The following is a 22,008-nucleotide window of genomic DNA, read 5'->3' as shown; positions in this document are numbered from 1 at the left end:
TCGAAACTGATAGCGAACATCATGGATCCTGATCAGACTGTGCGGATGCGCAGGCTGGTCTGGATCCATGCTGGTCGAAAACCCATTATGTTAGTTTTGTCGTTACGCGGCTCAAATAATTACGTTGATAGACGTAATCATTAGACACTACAAGCAATCCATGAAAGAATAACGTACATATGGATGCTGTTGACAAGCGTGAGATACATAACCCTATAGAACATATATTTATATAGCAGATAATAAATTGTTCTAGGACAAAATATTATTATTCATCATAAAAATGTTCATTCTAAATCTCTTACTATCAGCTGTTTGTTGTTCTTTTTTCTTGTTGTTTTTGTTGTTTTCATTTTGTATTTAATAAGAATATCTACATATTGTTTTTTATCAATATTTGAAATACTTTTGGAAAATGTGTCAATTTTAGAAAATCCACTTTGAAACAAACTTATGCCATAACATTAAATCTTTAAAAAAAAAAACAGAACGCCTATGTACAGCTTTAAAATGACCGTATACCCAAAATGAGTTTTTTTACATATAATTTATAATTAACTCCATTTTTTTTAAAAATGGGTACAAAATTAACAAAAAAAAAAGAACCAAATTATTATTAAATATGTACGGAAGCGTCCTGGTGCCAATTTAACATTTTCTATGAAAAACAATATCTCTTACGTAGGTAGGACTTTATAACTCCTACGTAGGACTTTATAAGACCTACGTAGGAGATAAAAAAGCCTAATTAGGAGTTTATAACTCCTACATAGGACTTTGTAACTCCTACGTAGGACTTTATAACTCCTACGTAGGAGATATAAAAACCTAATAAGGAGTTTTAAAGTCCTACGTAGGACTTACAAACTCCTACGTAGGACTTTTTAACTCCTACGTAGGAGTTAATAAGAAAAAGCCTAATTAGGAGTTTATAACTCATGCGTAGGACTTTATAAGTCCTACGTAGGACTTTATAACTCCTACGTAGGAGATAATAACTCCTACGTAGGAGATGAAAAACCCTAATTAGGAGTTTTAAAGTCCTACGTAGGAGTTTAAAAGTCCTACGTAGGAGTTTAAAAGTCCTACGTAGGAGTTTATAACTCCTACGTAGGACTATTTAAGTGTTCTTCTTTGTAGGACTTATAAAGTCCTACGTAGGAGTTATAAACTCCTAATTAGGCTTTTTTATCTCCTACGTAGGAGTGACAAAGTCCTACGTAGGACTTACAAAGTCATACGTAGGAGTTATAAAGTTCTTCGTAGGAGTTATAAACTCCTAATTAGGCTTTTTTAACTCCTACGTAGGAGTTATAAAGTCCTACGTAGGAGTTTGTAAGTCCTACGTAGGACTTTTAAACTCCTAATTAGGTTTTTATATCTCCTAGGTAGGTGTTATTAAGTCCTACGTAGGAGTTACAAAGTCCTACGTAGGAGTTATTAACTCCTAATTAGGCTTTTTTAACTCCTACGTAGGAGTTATAAAGTCCTACGTATGAGTTTGTAAGTCCTACGTAGGAGTTACAAACTCCTAATTAGGCTTTTTTATCTCCTACGTAGAAGTTTATTTTTTTAATAGAACATTATGAATTGGCACCAGGACGCTTCCGTAAATATGTGTCTGACATCATAATCAATTTTTAAAACAGCTCACTAATGTACAATTATAACAAAGTCCGAGGTGGTACATGTCGACATTTGTAAAGATTTTGTACTTTCGGTTTCTATAACCATAATAATAATAAGTATATGCATAATATACTGTTTACTGTTATATCTGTAAATTTATTTATTTTTACTCGATATATTGGTATAAATTAAGTCTTCATCTCCAAGCATAGAACTACTATTTGTTTACATGTTTAGTTTCTTAGCGAAAGTTACCGAAATACCTTGTCCCGTTCTGTGTATTCATACTTCTTATCCGAAGTTTGACGGAAAGGGAAGAGGAAATGCGGATGGGGTTTTAGGGTATTAAATAAACTATCAGCTTTTATATGGATTTCCACAGCTTTCTGTTAAAAAATTAAATAATAAGTTTTGCTCCTCATTCTTAGGGCTATTCCCACGCCTAAGAAAGGAATAAAAATACCGAAACAGAAAGAACTTATATGCGTTTGAGTAGACAGCTTTGAACATTTACGAAATGTAAAAAAATGTTCTGATCATATTACAGTCTACGTATAAAATTTTTGTTGAAGGCTGAGGTAAATATCTCATTTTCCAGGTCAATAGACTTAAATATTCACCTCATCATTATAAATAATTGTTTATCCATTTTCACATTGAAATATATACAATTAGCCTCATTATCATTATGGATAATACAAAAATCGTGCAATTTACAAATCGATTATATAAACCGTGATTTTAGTGCCCACTTTGTATAAACACGTGCCAATCTAACTTTACTTGCGCGCTTGGGTCAGTGGGTCCAATGTCCAGATGCCTATGGCAGAAATTACCAGGAACGAAGTTTCCAGCCAATATTACAGTATTTTTTTCCGAAAGGCTAAATAAACCAAATTGGTGCACAGGAGTGTTCGTCCGCATAATCAAACTATCAAGGAAGGGGTGCTGAGAGAAGACGTGTCCAGTTGCAGATTTGTTGTCCCTGTGATGGTGCCAGCAGAATCAACTTGAGCTTCCCTTGAAGATGATTGTAGTATATTTTTGTTGTATATTATGTCATAAATCAGAAGATATACCTATAATGACGCCGATATAAACATTAAAAGTCTTTTAAAAGCCCAACAAATATCATAATTCCGCTGTCCATACAGGAAGAACTGGCTTATGAAGAGCTGTTAACTTCGTTAAAGAAAATGTCTGATAATACAAGTCAAGTTCGGGTAATGATGGATTTACAGTTTATTTTTTATTTTTTCTTGCTTAATCATTAAATTATGCATATTGTACAGGAGAACTTTCAGGTACACAAAAACAATTTAAGGGGTTACAAAGGGCAATAAGGAAAAATGAAATTTATAGAAGGTCAATTTCATTATTGAATGTTGCTTATAAAATAGCTTCTGCTTCAATAGCCTTTCGTTTAAAGAATAATTTGACATATATAATAAATTATGATCAAACGAGATTCATACCATGAAGACAAATGACATCAAATACTATGTTGTATGATTTATTATTAGTAAGTAAGTAAGTAAGTAAGTAAGTAAGTAAGTAAGTAAGTAAGTAAGTAAGTAAGTAAGTAAATTTTATTATAGTGACATTGTACGTGTTATGTACAATATAATAAATATACATATAACAAATTACAACACCCGGCCAAGTTGGACCTATAAGTCACTTTAAACTATATACAATTTATATAAATGATTTACAATAAAACATATCTCTTTACAATAAAACGTACCTGTTCATTATATGTGCTGAGATTCGTTCAATTTTTATCTGAAATAATCATTGTATAAAAGGTATCAGAATTCATGGCAAAGAATATTAAGTGTCCCAATATGCAGATGATACTAGCTTGTTTCTAGAAGGCTAGGAGAACTCTTTACAAAACACAATGATTTTTTTAAAAATCTATGCTAATATAACTGGCCTTGTTATTAATACAGAAAAAAAAAACTAAAGTGGTTTGGTTCGGTTTACTTAAAAATACTGTGACCTGTCCAGAATACAATCCGGATTGGAACAATGAAACATTTACTCTGTTAGGTATTAAGTTTTTAACAGATTTAAGTCAAACTATAAATCTAAATTATGATGCAAAAATACACGAATAGAATAACCTTTTGCTAATTGGTACTAAACTAAAAAAAAATATCTTGTCTACTGGAAAACTTGTAGTTATAAAGTCTTTGCCACTTGCCAAACTAAATCATTTAGGTAAACCCAATCTGCCTTTCAAAAAAATAACCACTTTATACAAAATCTTTTCTGGAAGGTAAAGTTAAGAGGAATGTATAATTACTCAAGAATACAAGTTTTGAGGTTTAAAAATGACTTCCCGTTAGAGTATAATGAATAGTCTAAAGGTCACATAGATTAGGCGACTTATTCTGTCAAAAAATAATTATTTGCTAATAGTAGAAAATATTTGCCCTTACATTAAAGAAATTAGTAAGGTATGGAATAAAATTTGTGAGAAAAAAATACAATTAGACAGCAATCCATTTTGGAAGATGTCCCACAATGTTATTATTCTCTGTCTTTGAACGTAAAGCCACAATATGTAAATCATTATTATTTCATTCATTTGTGGGATAATCCTGAAAGTAAGGTTGAAAATTCCAGCATTCATTTGAACAGATGGATTGCTAGTGCAATTTTGATTTTAGGAGATCTTGACAAACAAGAGGGAAACTATTATACTGATGATGAAATGTTTTGCAATATTTAAAGTGAGAAGTAATTTCCTAGAATATATAAGTTTCATGATAGCAGTAAAATTATATTTTCTAAAAGTAAATGTACAGAAATTTTTACAGACTTTGCAAAAGAACAAAACTATAATTTACCTAGCCAACAAACTCTTTTAACAAAAATCAAAGGTAAAGAATGATGTCGCTATATCTACCAATCCATGAATAACCAAATAAATTCTTTACAAAAATGGATGAATGAAATATTTAATAAAAATGGTCCTTTTTTCTTTATAAAGAAAACTCAATATAATTATGATATTACGTATAAATTAACAAAATATCCAAAATTAATATGGTTCCAATTTAGAATTAATCATAGAATTCTTGCCATCATTCTTTTAATTAAGATAATAAATATTATAAATGAGGATAGTTATACTTTTTTGCCAAAATGTGGATAAGTAGGCTAAACCGTAAAACAATTTTATTTGCAAAATTATTATATTTGCGAATTATTTGCAATTGATAGAAAATATTTGCCGTTACATTACGGAAATAGTTAGGTGTGGAATAAATTTTGTCAAAAAAACAACAACAACAAAAAAAAAACCATTAAGACATCAATCCATTTTGGAAAAAACGTTCTTCAGAGCTATTATTCTAATCATTATTATTCCATTCATTTGATGGATAACCCAGAAGTTAATATTGGAAACTCCAGCATTCATCTGAACAAATGAATATATTCTAGAATATATGAGTTTCATAACAGCAGAACAATTATATTTTAAATTACTAAAATTAAATTTTAAAGAACAAAAATATAATTTACCTATCCCACATATTTTTTTAAAAATCATCGAAGGTTTAAAAGGATGTCGCTCTATCTACCAATCCATGCACTTATCAGAACAATACAAAAATGGATGAATGATCTGATAAAAATTGATCCTTACTTCTTTTAAAAAAACTCAATATAATTGTGATATTACACATAAATTTACAAAAGATCCAGAATTAATATGGTTCAAATTTAGAATTAATCATCGAATTCTTGCAACCATTTTTTTATTTAAAAAAAATGAATATTATTAATGAGGACAATTGTACTTTTTGCCAAAGTGACAAAGAGACGTGGGTGCATTTATTACATTTGATTGTGATATTATAAAACAGTTTTGGACAGAAAAACAGATATATATAAAGGACAAATGTAATATAAATTTCAAAAGTTAAAGCCTTTCTGATATTTTATTCGGTAAAACATATCTGGACAATGTTACAAACCAAATAATGTTAAATGCAAAACTTATTTACATATATATTATAGCAGAATAAAACAAACAAGGCCTAGATTAGAAAATTATAAAGCTGAAAAGTATATCTCCAATCTTTTAAACTAATTATTTTGAAAAATCAAGGAATAAGTATATTAATATGACTGAGGAAACAACAAATGTACAATGGTTGGTCAAAATGTCAAACTAATTAATTCGTTTCTATTTATAATGATTAATTAGTTTCTATTTATAACTCCAAGTACGTTCAGTGTTATAGAAAATAAAAAGCCAAACCGCCAACTAACCAGGCAAACGAGAGTTAAAATTTAGCAAGCGAAGTAAAGGGCTTAACATAAATTAAAGTTAGTGACATGAATATCATGCATTTGTGTCCAAACAATACAATCATGCATTAATTATTTTGCTTTTTATAATAATGCACGTTTGTAACGTCGTACGTTTTTCATTTGATTATCGTCACGTTTATATTACAAGTTATAAAGATTTTTTGACAGGTACGTTAAAGATAACAAATATTAGTAGTAAAGCATACAACAACATGCAAGTATATAAATGAAAATACAAAATGGTTAGTTATTATGTTAGAATAATAATTAGATCTAATAACTGTTTTATTTATAACTGTAATTAAGTACGTACATGTATATTTATTATGGTAAAATGTTTTGTTAACATACAACATATTTAAGCAAACAGCCTAGTTGACGGGGGAATACAAATAAGTTAAGTTTATCTAGCAAACAAAAATGATAAACACTTAATGTAGTTATTTAGTAATAAAAACATTTTTGTATATGTGGTGAAATAGAAAATACAGAACACTATTTCATCCGCTGCCCCATGTATCAAGATGACCGCACTGTCCTTATAAACAATTTAAGTCAAATCACAACTGTTACATTGAATAATTTACTATACGGCGATAATTCACTTACCGGTGCTCAAAACGAAACAATTATATCACATATACATAAATACATATAAAAAACAAAAAGATTTGATACATAATAATATTCGTTTGAAAATAAAAAGGTCCTCCAACTCCATAGTAGTAAAGTGACTTTCTTTCTTTCTTTTGTTCCTTATCTCTTCTTCTCTTCTATTATTACTTCTCCTCCAATGTACATGTTTTAATAATTAAATTTCTCAACATATTAGTTTAATTAACCAATCATATATCCCTTTAAAAAGGAATTCATACTCGTGCTTATACCTCTAATCTAACAGCAATGTATCTTAAATTTAGTTCATGAATACTTGACATAAACATAGTATGTATAGTAAGAAAGCAAGAACAAGTCGATATGATATGTATAGTTTAGTTTAAATATTTATATTTTGTTACCATTTATTTGAAATTTGTTAAATACTGATTACGGAGAGAGTTTTCAAAAAAGCTTTACAAGCTTCCTACTCAATCCGTAAATTTTATTTTATGTAATTTATTATGTAAATGTGTGGATTATCAATAAAATATTGTTTAAACTAATAAAAACATGTAAAAACACATTCATTTTACTATCCGTTCTAAAAATAACTTTTCCGATTGTATACGTCATCGGCGATCTAGGTCGAGTCCGCACACGGAAATCGACGATGTTAAAAATAGAATGATGTCACTGAAACATGTTGAAACAGATATATATACTGAGCATGCTCAATGAATGAAGCGATATATACTATATAAAGCCGATACACGTTAAGATTATTCATACAGATTTAAACAGTGGTTATATCTGGGTAGGTTAGATATACTTATACCGATAAAGTTATCTAACTAGATCAAATTTAAATAATTAATTGCACATTTAGAGGTAAATGAAGTATATGAAGCTAAGATATTTACATGTGTTAAAATGAACATAAATGTACAATATGTAGCTACACAGTTTTTACACTTAAATAAATAGTAAACATTTTAAACATCTAGTATATTTTCTACTTACATGTTAATGAACATAATTTTTCTCTTCCAGAAGATATATACAAATTAAATTTTTGGAAAGAAATACGACAAATCGAAGAAGAAAATGGATGCTGTTGCGGGACCGTCAGCTCCGCCTTGTCTACCACCTGGCGGATTATTTGAAATTGTGTTCTCTTTTGATACAACTGGGTCTATGTCACGTGTTATTGATGAGGTAAAGGGCCGACTTCAAGACATGATACAGCGCCTCCAAGCGGACATTCCTGGAATAAGATTTGGAGTCATCGCTCATGGTGACTACTGTGACAAGGATGTATTTTATCTAGAGCAGCATATTGATCTTACAACAAATATCGTAGAGCTCACAGACTTTGTGAAGAACATTGAAGGGACAGGAGGTGGAGACCCAGAGGAATGCTATGAGTATATTCTTTGGCTTGCGAGGGGTTACAACTGGACAGCAGGGTCAAGAAAGGCTCTTGTTGTGATTGGAGATTCTGTTCCACATGAAGCAGACTATGATTTAAACACCAAGAACCTGGACTGGATAGAACAAACTAATGAACTTGCAAAAGCGGTGAGCAATATTACTTAACAATCAACTGAGAGAAAATTATAGTTAATTTATGAGAGAAGTGTTAAGAAAGGTCAACATAAGAGAGAGTATGCAGTTTTGAATTTTTTTAAACATAATTTTAACTGCCTGAATATTGATTTCATCTCGTCATTAACTTTTTACATTATGGTTATTTTTAATCACTTCGTGTAATTATTACCTTCCATTTTTCTTTTAGGGAGTCAAAATCTATGGTGTACAGGCATTTGAAGATGATAATTCAGCTGCTTTCTTTGAAAAAATGGCATCAACAACAGATGGACAACATCTAAAATTGGGAGATTTTTCTCATATCTGTGACTTCATTATGGCGATTTGTTACCGGGAAAAGGGAGACGAATTTTTAGAGGTAAGAATGTAACAGTAATTTATTTTTTATTCTTACCTTTAAGCTGAAATATCAGTCTAATAGTCAAACAATTTATGTAGTATTAAGTTTAAATGTATATATCTCAAACGGCTTAAACACTATTTAAATTTAAACTGAAATGTGATACTATGTGTAAACAAATACAAATATACACAAAAATGCTTATAAATACACACAGTCATTTTATAGATACATATAATCCAATTCAATAATATATATATTCAATCGATCAATTACAAATGTAATACTTTAAGTAGACGCAATGATATTGATTAATTAAAATACAGGTTTTGAATTTATATATATATATATATTATCCATGAGAATATTATGCACTCATCATTTCAACCTTATCTATTTTATTTAAGGGTTATGAAGCAGAAGTTCGCGCGAGAGAAGCACAAAAAGGTCTTCACAAAGATCTTGAAGGGTTATTTGGCGTGTTAAGACGAGGCGATTCATCCGCCTCAAACAGTGGATCACACAATCCCTTAACGCCATTGCTTAGCAGAATTTCATCATTGTCAACAATGTCAAGCCGATCGTCAAATGCCGCTCCCAAAACTGCAGTTGTAAACCCTATTATAAATGCTAAAAACATACCGAATACTACAACGATACGCAAAGGCAAAAATGCGGCAAATATTAAAAACAGACAAAAAGCAAATTTGAAAGCCGTAGGTAAGCCAAAGAAAAGCATGGCAAAATCAGTCATCACAGCAAAATACCGCCATCTTGTTTCAGACTCAAAGTTTATTTTGAAAAAAAGAAATTTGGATACTCGTTGGTCAAAATGGAACTTAGCTGTCAGTTCTGAAAAACCCAAGTGTGGAAAGAGTTGGGTTGAGAGAAAAAACAAAGTGGGATATCGCAAGAAATATTTATTTCCAAAGAGCGATTACAATGGACGCTCGCTATATGAAATTGCAGTGCAGCGATCAAAGGGATGTAAACTTTACGTTATGCAGGCCAAATGGTCTTCACTTAAACCTTTAGAAGAAAAATGGGAGACGAAACTTTTTAGACATCAGAAAGATATTGTAGAGAAAATATTGAGCAATGGTGGGAAAATATTCATCCGTAGGTTTGTTCCAAAAGGACTGGGAATTAAACAAAATGACTTAGTCAAATCATTCAATAGAGACAATTTGTATAGGTATGCATGGACATGTGGTTTAATGAAACCAGGAAAGTTATCGTGGGCAATGCGATAAATGACGATGTGAATTCATGAATTATCATGAATATACAAATCTAATGTGTCAAGTCAGTTGGATTTATTGATTTCTTGTTGGCTATTATAAATTTCTATATATATTTATCTTCTATATTGATTTACTTGGTTTACTTATTTACAAAGAACATATCTTGCCACTTTATGAATCATGCTATTGTCTTTTCATCTTCAACACTTTGGACATATTCTGCAGACATGTGTATAGACTTTTTGCTGTTGTTATTGTTGTTGTTTTTTGTTGTTCTTTTTCATAAAATGATATGATATTATAATGTACATAAAATTTGCATTTTCAATTGTTATAAAGAAATAAAAACAAAGAGATAAAAAAGAATAAAACGAACTTCCTATTGAATTTCATTCAATTCTCATAGACTGAAGAAGAGAAGAAATTTTTATTTCAGTCTTATAAAGAAAGAAGTAAAATAGTTTATTTCGGAAAGTTAAACATTAACAGCATCTTGTTAATGCAGTAATTACTTCGGTCACATGACAAAAAGCAAAGATGATAATGACATCAAAATTTAACTAATGACATCCATACAAATTTGTAACACATGACAGGACCTATAAATTATAATGTGAAGGGCCATCTGGCATAAATGGCGGGTTTAAGTACAGAGAAATATACAATACTTACCAATAAAATACGGCAACTAACGACAAAACCTATCGAAATTAATCAGACTCAAGTTTTATAGTTGGGTATACAATCATGGTTAATTACCCCAATTTCGTCAAGCATATTGTGATGAAACAAAAAAGAGATTAGTGTTCTGTAGCCATTATGTGCACCACTGTTAAATGGAAATTAAATGGTATCGATTGGCGCCGGAAAAGTCATTTAAGTCGGGAATTATTTTTTTTTAGGAATTTAAAAGTAATACGGTTTTATACATTTGTACAGAAATACTGATTTTTTGTTTTTAACAGATTGCAATTAAATAGTTTGTTTTGTCATTGTGGGATTAGATTCAATAACAATTTATATTGTGGACTAAGATTCTTATAGCATATACATGTAAGATTCGTGAATCATGTTATGAAAATATAGCTTAAGACAATATTTATTAACTATAGATCTATTTCTTTTACAAAGAGATTCTACAGATAATGGGGTTTAAATCAAATGCTTGGCATAAAGATGATCGATGTGAAAAATAGTTTTAATTTTGAAGCATAATCTAGCAAATACATATCTTTCAGGAACTTTAGTAATTTATCTGCAAACATAATTATATAATTAAGTTCTCAAGACAAAAGGTAATAAGGTCTTGATAATTAAGGTATGGATTTGATTTGGTTTCAGCTGCACTCTTGTATGTTATAGTTGCATACGAAACTGGCCAAAAAGGTAACTTTCAAACAATGTTTTGCAATGTTTTGATTTATAAAGATTCAGTATGAATGTACGATTTATAATTCTTTGTGCAGTAATATGATTTAAAATGCAATGTCTCAGATTTTTTGTTGTTGTTTTGTTTTGTGTTTTTCTTTGTGCAATGGTAGTATTGAAAATTGATTTAATCTGGGGTGGGAAATCATTATTACCAAAAAGACAATAAAGCAACCTTATCATTAATCTGATGTCTTAGATTTATTTTGACCTTTGGCTGAATTTATGGCGTTTTTGCAATCCGGCATAACCATAAGTGGGAAAAAAACAGGTGTAATAAATTCATGTAACTATACTCTCCGATGTAAATGAAATATAGAAGACATTTCTGGGATTGGGCAAATAGATATCTTGGGAATTTATCATCGTATTGCTTTCAGAAAAGCACAGATCGCATTAAACATATGAGTTCACCAGAGAGCCCGGAGAAGTTGACCTCCTGTCTACTTCTCCTTCTTTTACAGAAATGGGTAGCAGACATTTACAGTGTACTAGATATAATGACCATGCATGGGTGTTAGAAAAATAATTGTGCGCTTGGCCAGTACATTTAAGAAGTCCTAGCAACATAGCAAAAGGGAGAAAATACCTTAAACCTAGAAGAAGGGATATTAAATATTCTACAATATGTTCATGGTTTTCGTGCATTTAAAAGTCGGTTAGTATTTTTAAAACTTAAAAAATGACTGATAAATGCAGCAGTCCAAGTGAATGCAGTCAGAGACTGTTTCCGCGCCGACTTCTTTCTGATAAAAAGTATTCTATAGTTTGAAAATATAACTATCTAAAGATGTAAATTGATGATTGTACATGATGATTTGCTTTACTGTGATGATGTCTTGATTACCCAAGTATGCCTCTTGATTGTTACTGTCTAATCTATTAGTTGTGTGCCCGTTCTCTACAGACTGTCATCTTAAGTAATGATGATATAATGTTTATTATGGAACTGGCGATTAAGAATACGTTGTAAACCTAACAGTACATTTTTGAGAGATTCAGTATCTTTCTTGTTAGAAGAATATTAAAAAAATAGTGTAACTAATTACTATAAGCAACTGTTTTTGTTGATTGTGGCGCCGAATAAAGTTTTCGTTTAAGGAACGAATTTGGCTACCTATCGTTGTATCTTTATGGTACTGGATATAAAAGATCTGAAGTTGATTTCAACTCCTAGATACAAATTATGTAAGTAGCTCTTGAAGTCTGGAGAGGTTGATTGTGCAGGCGTTACGGCCTGAAATATGGCGTGTATATGGCAATGTTAAAAGGCATCTTCCACTTATTAAAAAAGCAACAACATAGATTTGAATTTATATCAATATTTGAAAACGAAAGTACCTAACATTATTAGCTGTAAGAAAATTTTGACACTTATTGTTGTTATGTAACTTAACTCTCTAATAATTGAACGTTTGTGCAGAGTAAACTTTGCCTTTTTAAAGAAAAATATAATAAGAAAATACATAGATCAGTACTTTACAAATGTATGAATTTTGTGTGTATTATTTCAGAACACTGTTTCATGGTATTGTATTATTTCATGAATTTTATAATTTGCATTGTACAATAAAGAGAAATAAAAAAAAATAGCCCCTAAAGCCTAAAAAAAAAAAAATTTGTTATTAATGATTTTTTTCCATTTCAAGTTTGTTAATATGTAGACTGGTAGGATATAATAATTCTAGTTATAATAAGGTAAATGTAAAGGTCTTGTTTATTATAGTGTCACCCCTACTGAAAGGGCCAGCCATTTATGACTTAAGAGACACCTTTTGCTTGCATACCATGTACCTCCCAACTCCTAGCACTATGCCAGGCGCCAGGCGGATAGAAGTCGGTATCCGTTCCTGCTCACGAAGCGGCCATTTCGGGACGAGTCCCAAAAGAAACATAAATAATAATTTCAAATTCAACTTTCAATCAATTAACTGATATATGACATATTCATAATTTTTCATTGCCAACAATTGCGACAGATATCAAAAACATTCTCGAAAATAGCCTACCATGACAGGTTTTTCCCCCTAAGATTTCAGATTTCGTTACTTGTTTAATTTTTCGAGAAAAAGAGATCATTTCGTTATAATATTTGTACGGTGATGCGTAATATCTATACAGCGTGTGTTTTTCGGTAGCACTCCACAGTTAATTTCAAGTTCCTGCCGTCAATGTCCTACAAGCAATACGTCTAATAATTCTGATACCAAACTACACAACCTGGAAAAAGAAAACACATTTTGTTGAGAACATATATGACATAAGATTGCAAATCAACAAAGAAATTATCCCATCTGCAATAGGCAGGCAGTCAAAAAATTTGCAATTCATTCCGTTGAAGCCCAAAATCTACAGTGGCCCGAGACCCAAAACAACACATTTCGACCCTCTGGCAAAAAATATCTGCAAATATACAGGCTAAAGGAACACCGTCTCTGCTTTAGCAACTCCCTATACATGCAAAATATCACAAAGAAACTAGTCCTCAACCTTGTAGATTTTTTGCTACTGCTAAAAGTTTGTACCCCCCTGTAAAATGACTTCTTTTTACCGTGCATGCTGTATAAAAGCAATGTTTACAAAAAATGGCGGCCTTGACATTCATAATCAACAGCATGTGATTTCTGGCCATGTTTTCGAATTTGCCAGTGATCATATTAGAGGTCACAAAAACAAATTTTATGCTGAAAATGCATTTTAAAGACAACCAGTCATTTAAATCCAGAATATTCACTATATCCAAGAAATCCACCCTGGCCATTCGAAGCTGTGGCTTACATTACTGTGGTGTGCTACCTTCTAATTATGGATCGTAAACATATGGCAAATAAGGGAAAGGGCTTTATAAAGGGCCATAAGACTCCCAAAAACAATGACAAGTATAAGAAATTCATTGGAAATAGATCAGAAGGTAAAAAATATGTATAAAATTGGGAGAAATAATGTAACTTGTAAACACAAAAAGTGAACGGTATTCGGATATGCAGTGTACGTAAAAAAAACACAATTTTAAAATTTATGAGTACAGTAGAAATCTAGATCTGTTTTTATTATGCCCCCACAGAGTGGGAGCATATAGCGTTGCACTTGTCCGTCCGAGTGTCCGTCCGTCTGTCCCGAAATCTTGAAAACGCAACTCCTCTTAAACCGGATGGCAGATTTTGCTTAAACTTCCAGGGATGAACAACCTTAATGTGTAGATGGTAGTAAAGGAAGGAATTTTTGCTGCGACCAAATTTAACAGAATTATGGCCATTTGTTGATTTTTTCACTATATACTATGTAGAAATTTTGTGAATGCAACTCCTCTTAAACCAGATGGCAGATTTTGCTTAAACTTCCAGGGATGAACACCTTAATGTGTAGATGGCAGTAAAGGGAGGAATTTTGCTGTGACCAAATTTAACAGAATTATGGCCCTTTGTTGATTTTTTCACTATATACTATGTAGAAATTTTGTGAACGCAACTCCTCTTAAACCGGATGGCAGATTTTGCTTAAACTTCCAGGGATGAACAACCTTAATGTGTAGACAGGGCTCATCCGGAAGGGCGATTCAGGCGAAAACTTCGCCGTGTATATTCCAATTTCGCTCTTCCCATTGATCAAAGAGAAGTCAACATCGCCGATAAAATCTTAATTCCCAAATAGTAATTACTTAGCGATGTAAAGAGCAGAGATTGTATCCGCCCATATGACGACCGCTAATTATCATTATCCAATCAGAGCGTCGCTTTATACTACCCTTCACCTGTAAGCGAAGCGATAGACCGCCTACTCTAAACAATAAATAATGAGAGCATCGGCCCGAAACGGTATAATTGTGTGATAGTTTTGCGAGTTTAATACGGGATTTGGCGATAATTATACATTGTTTTTTCCCCGATTATCTAAACATGTGCAATCTTCCCTAATTGATATACACGATGCACTTCGATGGTGGGTTTTTAACCCGAGTAAAGTCGATGTGCAATGGATTTTTCACAGCTATCACAAAACTGTTAGTCAATTAAAAATAATCAATTTCATTAATGATCAGCGACCGGATTAAAAACTTAATCATAGTTTTGAATGATTTCAGTCGGTTAACATCAATTTTTACTGTAAAATTGTTATGTCGCTCACGTCATGGCTACAAGGCGAAATGCCGAAACCAAGCAGTAAGAAAGTTACTGATTCTGATAGTTACACCTACGCGAAAATGTAAGAAAGCCATGCGATTGGTATGTTGTAGACAGTGGGGGTGTTAGGCATTGTTCTCTTTGTAGAAATGCCAAATTTGACACAGTTTAGGCACATGGGCAAGACATCCCCGCTAAACTACGGTCGTATATCATGTAACGTATATAACAACAAAATTTGTCAGGAAAGAAGTGTTCTTATTGTTTCAATATATATATTTGTTTTAATGTCGTAAATATGACGGTCAGATTAAGATTTATCAATATTGTAAATTTTAAAAAGCATTATTTATAAAGATATTACCTAATTTAACATTTCATGAAAATAAAGGGAGGTAATTAGAAATTAATTTTCTACAATTTCACAGTCAAATTTTTCAGTAAGAAATGAATGTATATAATTTTAGTGATCAAATATAATGTGCACAAATGTTTGCAGTACATATTTTACATATTCTTTGATGTTTGAAAATTGTTTTATAAGCATAATTATATGCATATAAATATGACATTACAACATTCAGGACTTTGAAAGAAATTTCTGTTACCAGAACAGAATAGAACAGATATTATTAATCAATATCCAATGTGACATCATCTTCTATTAAAAGTGAGGAAAGTAAAAAATATGAAATTGATTTTATCATCATATCTTTTCTTACACATTATTATCAACAAATGTACATGAAAATATATAAACACATATTTAGAGAAAGCTTATAAATAGCTGATCAATAGATATCAAAAATAATTTTTTATATTCATATTTGCAGCTCAAAAACATTTAGATGCCATTGCCAGATCTACTACTAATTAATCTACTTTTAATTAATACTACTATTAATTAATAAACTGGAGAAATATTATAAGTGATGTTAATTGTGTTTATATTATAATTAAAGGATGTATAGCCATGCATGTTAATGCATACACATTGGGTTGTTTCCCTTCTCCCTAATTTTCGCGAGGAAGTCACTTCTCCCTAAAATTTCCCCCCAGGATGAGCCCTGGTAGATGGTAGTAAAGGGAGGATTTTTTGCTGTGACCAAATTTAACAGAATTATGGCCCTTTGTTGATTTTTTCACTATATACTATGTAGAAATTTTGTGAACGCAACTCCTCTTAAACCGGATGGCAGATTTTGCTTAAAATTCCAGGGATGAACAACCTTAATGTGTAGATAGTAGTAAAGGAAGGAATTTTTGCTGCGACCAAATTTAACAGAATTATGGCCCTTTGTTGATTTTTAGTTTTCAATTTGTGGCACATGTAGTCCAAAAAATATTTGACCTAGAGTCATAAGAGTGACAGAACAGTGGCGTGTGGGGGCATCCGTGTCCTATGGACACATTTCTAGTTTTTAAAGCATTTCAAAAACAAAATCTGAAGTCTATAGGCATATGAGGTTATGGTGACAATGTAAATCTCTTTAAGCTGTTTCATTATATGAAAATGGCATAGCCTCAAAGCGAGCTTGATTTACTTTCACAGTGAAATAGTATCCTGGTGTAACCTAAATTTGGCGATACAAGAACAAATGTCAATGGCATTTTCAATAAAGTACAGTAATCTATAATTAAACTTGATATTATTTTACTACAACTATTTAAAAGTTACTTTAAGTTAATATCTAACAATGTAATCGTTTAGCTGTTGCCAAATAGGACTATAAACAAATATGGCTGATGTAAAATCTTACTACGATCTGAAAATGTCACCTGAATTTGGCGATTCTGATTAGTTGCAGTAAATTTTTAATTTTGGCGGGATTGTGACGTAGTACGTTGACCTAGAATAGTAAAAATAGTGTGATAACAGACGGTGACTGTCAAATTATTTTAAGCAACAATATCAATCAAATAGAGGAAAGTATAGATAAACTTGAAATTGCATCAGGTAAAACACACAATTTTCTCCATGTCATATACAATTTTTAAAGTTTGCCAGTCGTATCTTAATCTTTAGCGCAGAAAATCACTCGAGTTGTAAAAAAAAAGACCCAGGGACATAAACATGATTGACCTAAATGACCTTCACCTCTGAAATCTCTCGTGAATGACAAAAAACAAAACAGCGTCAAGTAAAGGAGAACGCTGAATTTGGGTCACAGTAGGATATAAAAATAATCTTTCAATTTTATTTTAAATTTTCCATTTTAAAATTGTCATTCGGTATTTTATACACTGCTTCTGGTTCCCTGTCCTATTATGGTTCCAATATAAGTGCGCAGGACACCAGTCTACGCTTCTGTTTTCAATCAGAATACCTCTATTTTTATCGTTTATTTGTAATTTGAAAAGTTGCGATGTGTCAATTCAGTACTTCGGACAAAAGTTTTCAAAACCATCACTATCTAGCAGGTACTCGCATTACCGTAAAGCTCGCTTTGGGAGCAGGTCCTTTGGGCCAGCTTTTCAAGCTTGCTACATAAAATGTACTTGACAAGACTCAAACTCAAAGCTTTCTCTAATCTACATGGTTCATATCGACGAAAATATACCCTTTCACACAGACCAATAAGATATATATGTAATGCAGCATCTGACAGAACAAAAAGATAATTAATGTGATGCTAATTTCCAGTCTCATTATATTATATGTATGGTTTCATATGATGTCACTTAGCAACTTCATTTAATTGACTATTGTCCTTTTCATATTTGGTTCTTTGTAATAGTTGTATGGTCCTATAAATCTGGGTGGAGTTTTGTATCAGTAAAACTGGGATCAAGATGATCACAAATGCTAACAATAGATATTAACAGTTTGGTTTATACACAATTTTTAACCAGGTTTTCCGAAGGAAAAAACTGGTTATTAGATTGAGGTATGTCGGCGGGAGGGCGGCGGACGGGCGGGCGGGCGTAAACAATTTCTTCTGTGCGCAACTCCTCCTACATTTTTCAACGGATTTTGACCAAACTTTCACAGAAGCTTTGTCATCAAGTGACCTGGCGCATATTGTCGGGGTTTTGTGATTGGATAATATTTGACCTAATTATGGCCCTTTGTTTTTTTTCCTTATATAGAATATATAGTGAATAATTTCTTCTGTGCCCAACTGTTCCTACATTTCTCAATGGATTTTGACCAAACTTTCACAGAGGCTTTGTCATCTAGTGCCCTGGTGCATAATGTCGGGGTTTTGTGATTGAATAATATTTGACCTAATTATGGCCCTTTGTTTTTTTTCCCAATATAGGATATATAGTGAACAATTTTCTGTGCGCAACTCCTCCTACATTTCTCAACGGAATTTGACCAAACTTTCACAGAGGCTTTGTCATCAAGTGCGTTAGGGCATATTGTCAGGGTTTTGTCATTGTATAATATTTGACCTAATTATGGCCCTTTGTTTTTTTTCCTTAAACAGATTATATAGTGAACAATTTTTACCATGCGCAACTTCTTCTACATTTCTCAACAGATTTTGACCAAACTTTCACAGAGGCTTCGTCATCAAGTGCCCTGGCGCACATTATGGGGGTTTTGTGATTGGATAATATTTGACCTAATTATGGCCCTTTGTTAATTTTTCTTATACAGAATATATAGTGAAAAAAATTTTCAGTGCTGAACTCCTACATTTCTCAACGGATTTTTTTCAAACTTTCACAGTAGCTTTGTCATCCAGTGCCCTGGTGCATATTGTCGGGGTTTTGTGATTGAATAATTTTTTATTTAATTATGGCCCTTTGTTTTTTTTTCCTTATACAGAATATAATTGTAGTGAACACTTCCTCTGTGGCAATTCCTCCTACATTATTCATGTATTACATTGCACATAGTTACATTGTTTGTTGCTTGTATTTGTATTTCAAATACAACATATTTATCTACAATGGTGATAATTGAAAACCTGGTTTCATGGCATTGCCATGTTTCTTGTTATTTATTAACCATTGTCTTTAATATGAAATTGTTAGGATTATACTTTTAATTGTTCTCTAACTTTGTGTAGAGTGCAGGGTCACTGAAGTCAAGGTCACAAGTCATGAAAAATGGATTATTACTTTTTTGCCTATACCGCCTTTGGGCTGATTTATTTTTATTTTAAAAGGCTGATATGGCTTATGGCTTAGAGCCTATTTGACTTGCTATTAAAGCAGGACATGTCCATTTCTTGATAGCAGCAATCAGCAAAGTAATGGTTTAGTTTATACAGTTTTGGTTTAATTTGATTGTGTAGGAAACTACTGATACATGTAATACATTGTAAATACATAGATCTACACACTCAAGTCTGTTCTTGGAACCAATCAATACATTTGTACTTAGCAATTAGTGTAAAGTTTCTTGCTCAAGGAAACAACTTTTCAAGCCTGACCGGGTTTGAATCAACATGAACAGCTCTCCTGATGTGTTTACCCCTGAGCCATCCCGCAATTTTAAATGAGTGTGTGTAGATTATAATAAAATATTTTTCCTATTTTAGGACAAGGATTTGCTGATAAAAGGAAGAAGAAGATTCAGTATGAATATATGAAAATGTTGAAGAAAGAGAAACTGAAGGAAAGACTTAAGCAAGCAATAGATAAACATGAACTTGGGCAAGGAACAAGTATTAAAGCCCCCAAACATGGTAACATAGATAAAATAAAAGAGGAACAGAAAAATGAGAAAGAAAGTGAACATTTTCCAAAGGCAAGTTCTAGTTCTAAAGATATAGAAAGAATTCAAACAAAGCCAGGAAACAGGAAGAAGGCATATGATAGAAGTAAAACAGAAGACTCAAAGGCAAAACCAGTCTGGAATACAGAAAGACACCAAAAACTGTTCAGGTAGGTTGGATTCTGGACTTTTATTTTCAAAGAATTTAGAATTTTTTATTCAGTAATTTTAATTTGTAACTTTCAATTGGGAATTTTTTCCAGTGGATATGGAAAATAATATTCTTTATTCAACTGGGAATACATGTATGACCCAATATTGGCAATAAAATAAGCCAAAAAAAAACACCTTGCTTCTGGTTAGATAAAAGTGTATATTGCTTTATTTACTGTTTCAGGAAAGGTGATAAGAAAGGGAGAGAAGTAACAACACGATTTTCTAAAGCAGCTCAGGAACATAAACAGAGAAAAGAAATGAAGATGAAAAAAATGCTGGTATTGTATATATATATATTTCCTATTTTCCTGAGTTTTTTAAAATAAAAAAATATGGAATTATTAATCAGTTGTATGTTTAATTTTTTTAGCTCACCTGGGCATTTTATGCTCAAAGGTGAGCTTGTATGATGGCATTGTGTCCCTCATTCTTTGTCATTATCCACAGCGGCTTTATCTTCTAATCCACGTGCTTGATTTTGACAAAACTTCACTGGAATGATCCTTTGGTGATCCTCTGCAAAGGTTTTGTAAATGGTTCCAGTGTGATCCTTAATAGGTCACAAGTTTAAAAAATGAAATTTTTAAAAAAATCTTCTATCTACTCTGAAACAATTATACCCAGAACATTGATATTTGATATGTAGCATCACTTTGTGGTTCTCTTCAAAAGTTATATAAGTCCATTACAAAAGTAAGATACTTTAATCCTGCCCTTGAGGCAGCTATGATAGGGTGTCATTTAGTTTATATAGACTGTATCATACACATGTATATACATATCTTGAAAATCTTCTCCTCTAAAACTTAGCATACAAAATGTAGATGTTTAGCATAAAGTGTTACCTTGGCATAAACACAGACGTACGGCACATTTTCCATGCCAATAATGGTCAAATTATCATAAAATAATCACCCCTTGATCATCAAGAACAAAATTACTATCCAGCACCTGTTTACTATATAAAAAATATACAATCATGGAATAAACTACGGCGAGTAATATACCTTGTATATGTGGTTGCTGGATAGTAATTTTGTTCTTGATGATCAAGGGGTGATTATTTTATGATAATTTGACCATTATTGGCATGGCAAATGTGCCATACACCTGTGGGCATAAAGCATTACCTTGTGGTTAAACAAACAATCAATAAGTATTAATCATTTTATGTTTCAGGACTACAGTGAAAACAGGAAGAAACGTGATGAGGCACTTGGGGCTTATCAAAAGCGGAAACAAGAAACTTTCAAAAAGATTTGTAAAAAAACTCATAAAGGACAACCTGTAATGAAAAATCAGATAGAGTACTTACTTCAGAAAATTGAAAGACAAGTAAATCAAAGATAAAAGTTGATACAGATTGTCTTTATTATTATTATCATCATGATCATTGGCAGCCTGTATAGCCTAGTGATTTATGTCGATGTATTTGAAATACTTGCCCACCACTACTGTAGTTTCATGTCCCATATGGGACATGTATTATTTCAGGCACAAGTAGGCACCTGAGTTGAACCAACGACGTGCTATAAGCTAGCTTGATAGCTTCCTCACATGACAGAATCCCAAGTCCCTTGTGGAATTTGAACCCACAGTGATGAAGGGCAAATGGTTTTTGCAGTCAGCAACATTTATAACTGGGCCACAGATTCCCCTTCATAATGTTGGTAGCCCTACCCAGGTGCCCGCTTGTGCCTGAAAAAATGCAAACGAGGTCTTCACCAGTTAAGCTGAAAAATCACCAATATAATGACCTGAATAGTGTGTAACCTTGAAGCTTTAAACCCAACGTCATTCCAACCCAAAGAATCATAC

General features: G+C 32.0%; 2 protein-coding genes across 2 annotated transcripts; both read left to right on the top strand.

Moving 5' to 3' along the window:
• The first annotated feature begins 7,591 nt into the window (after positions 1-7,591).
• On the top strand, positions 7,592-10,113 carry LOC132731707 (uncharacterized). Its single transcript, XM_060717928.1, has 3 exons — positions 7,592-8,139; positions 8,357-8,527; positions 8,917-10,113. Exons 1-3 carry the CDS (start codon positions 7,666-7,668, stop codon positions 9,760-9,762), a joined length of 1,491 nt encoding a protein of 496 aa, XP_060573911.1. The 5' UTR covers positions 7,592-7,665; the 3' UTR covers positions 9,763-10,113.
• A 3,171-nt stretch (positions 10,114-13,284) lies between these two features.
• LOC132731701 (thyroid transcription factor 1-associated protein 26 homolog) lies at positions 13,285-21,547 on the top strand. The gene is made up of 5 exons (XM_060717921.1): positions 13,285-13,312; positions 13,981-14,092; positions 19,799-20,144; positions 20,372-20,468; positions 21,370-21,547. Exons 2-5 carry the CDS (start codon positions 13,987-13,989, stop codon positions 21,538-21,540), a joined length of 720 nt encoding a protein of 239 aa, XP_060573904.1. The 5' UTR covers positions 13,285-13,312; positions 13,981-13,986; the 3' UTR covers positions 21,541-21,547.
• Positions 21,548-22,008: the final 461 nt, after the last annotated feature.

Source organism: Ruditapes philippinarum, unplaced genomic scaffold (assembly GCF_026571515.1).
Source record: "Ruditapes philippinarum isolate M1 unplaced genomic scaffold, ASM2657151v2 ctg3118_1_1_1_1, whole genome shotgun sequence".
Classification (NCBI taxonomy): domain Eukaryota; kingdom Metazoa; phylum Mollusca; class Bivalvia; order Venerida; family Veneridae; genus Ruditapes; species Ruditapes philippinarum.
Note: the sequence above shows the minus strand (reverse complement) of the source record. Positions and strands in the feature narration are given on the sequence as shown.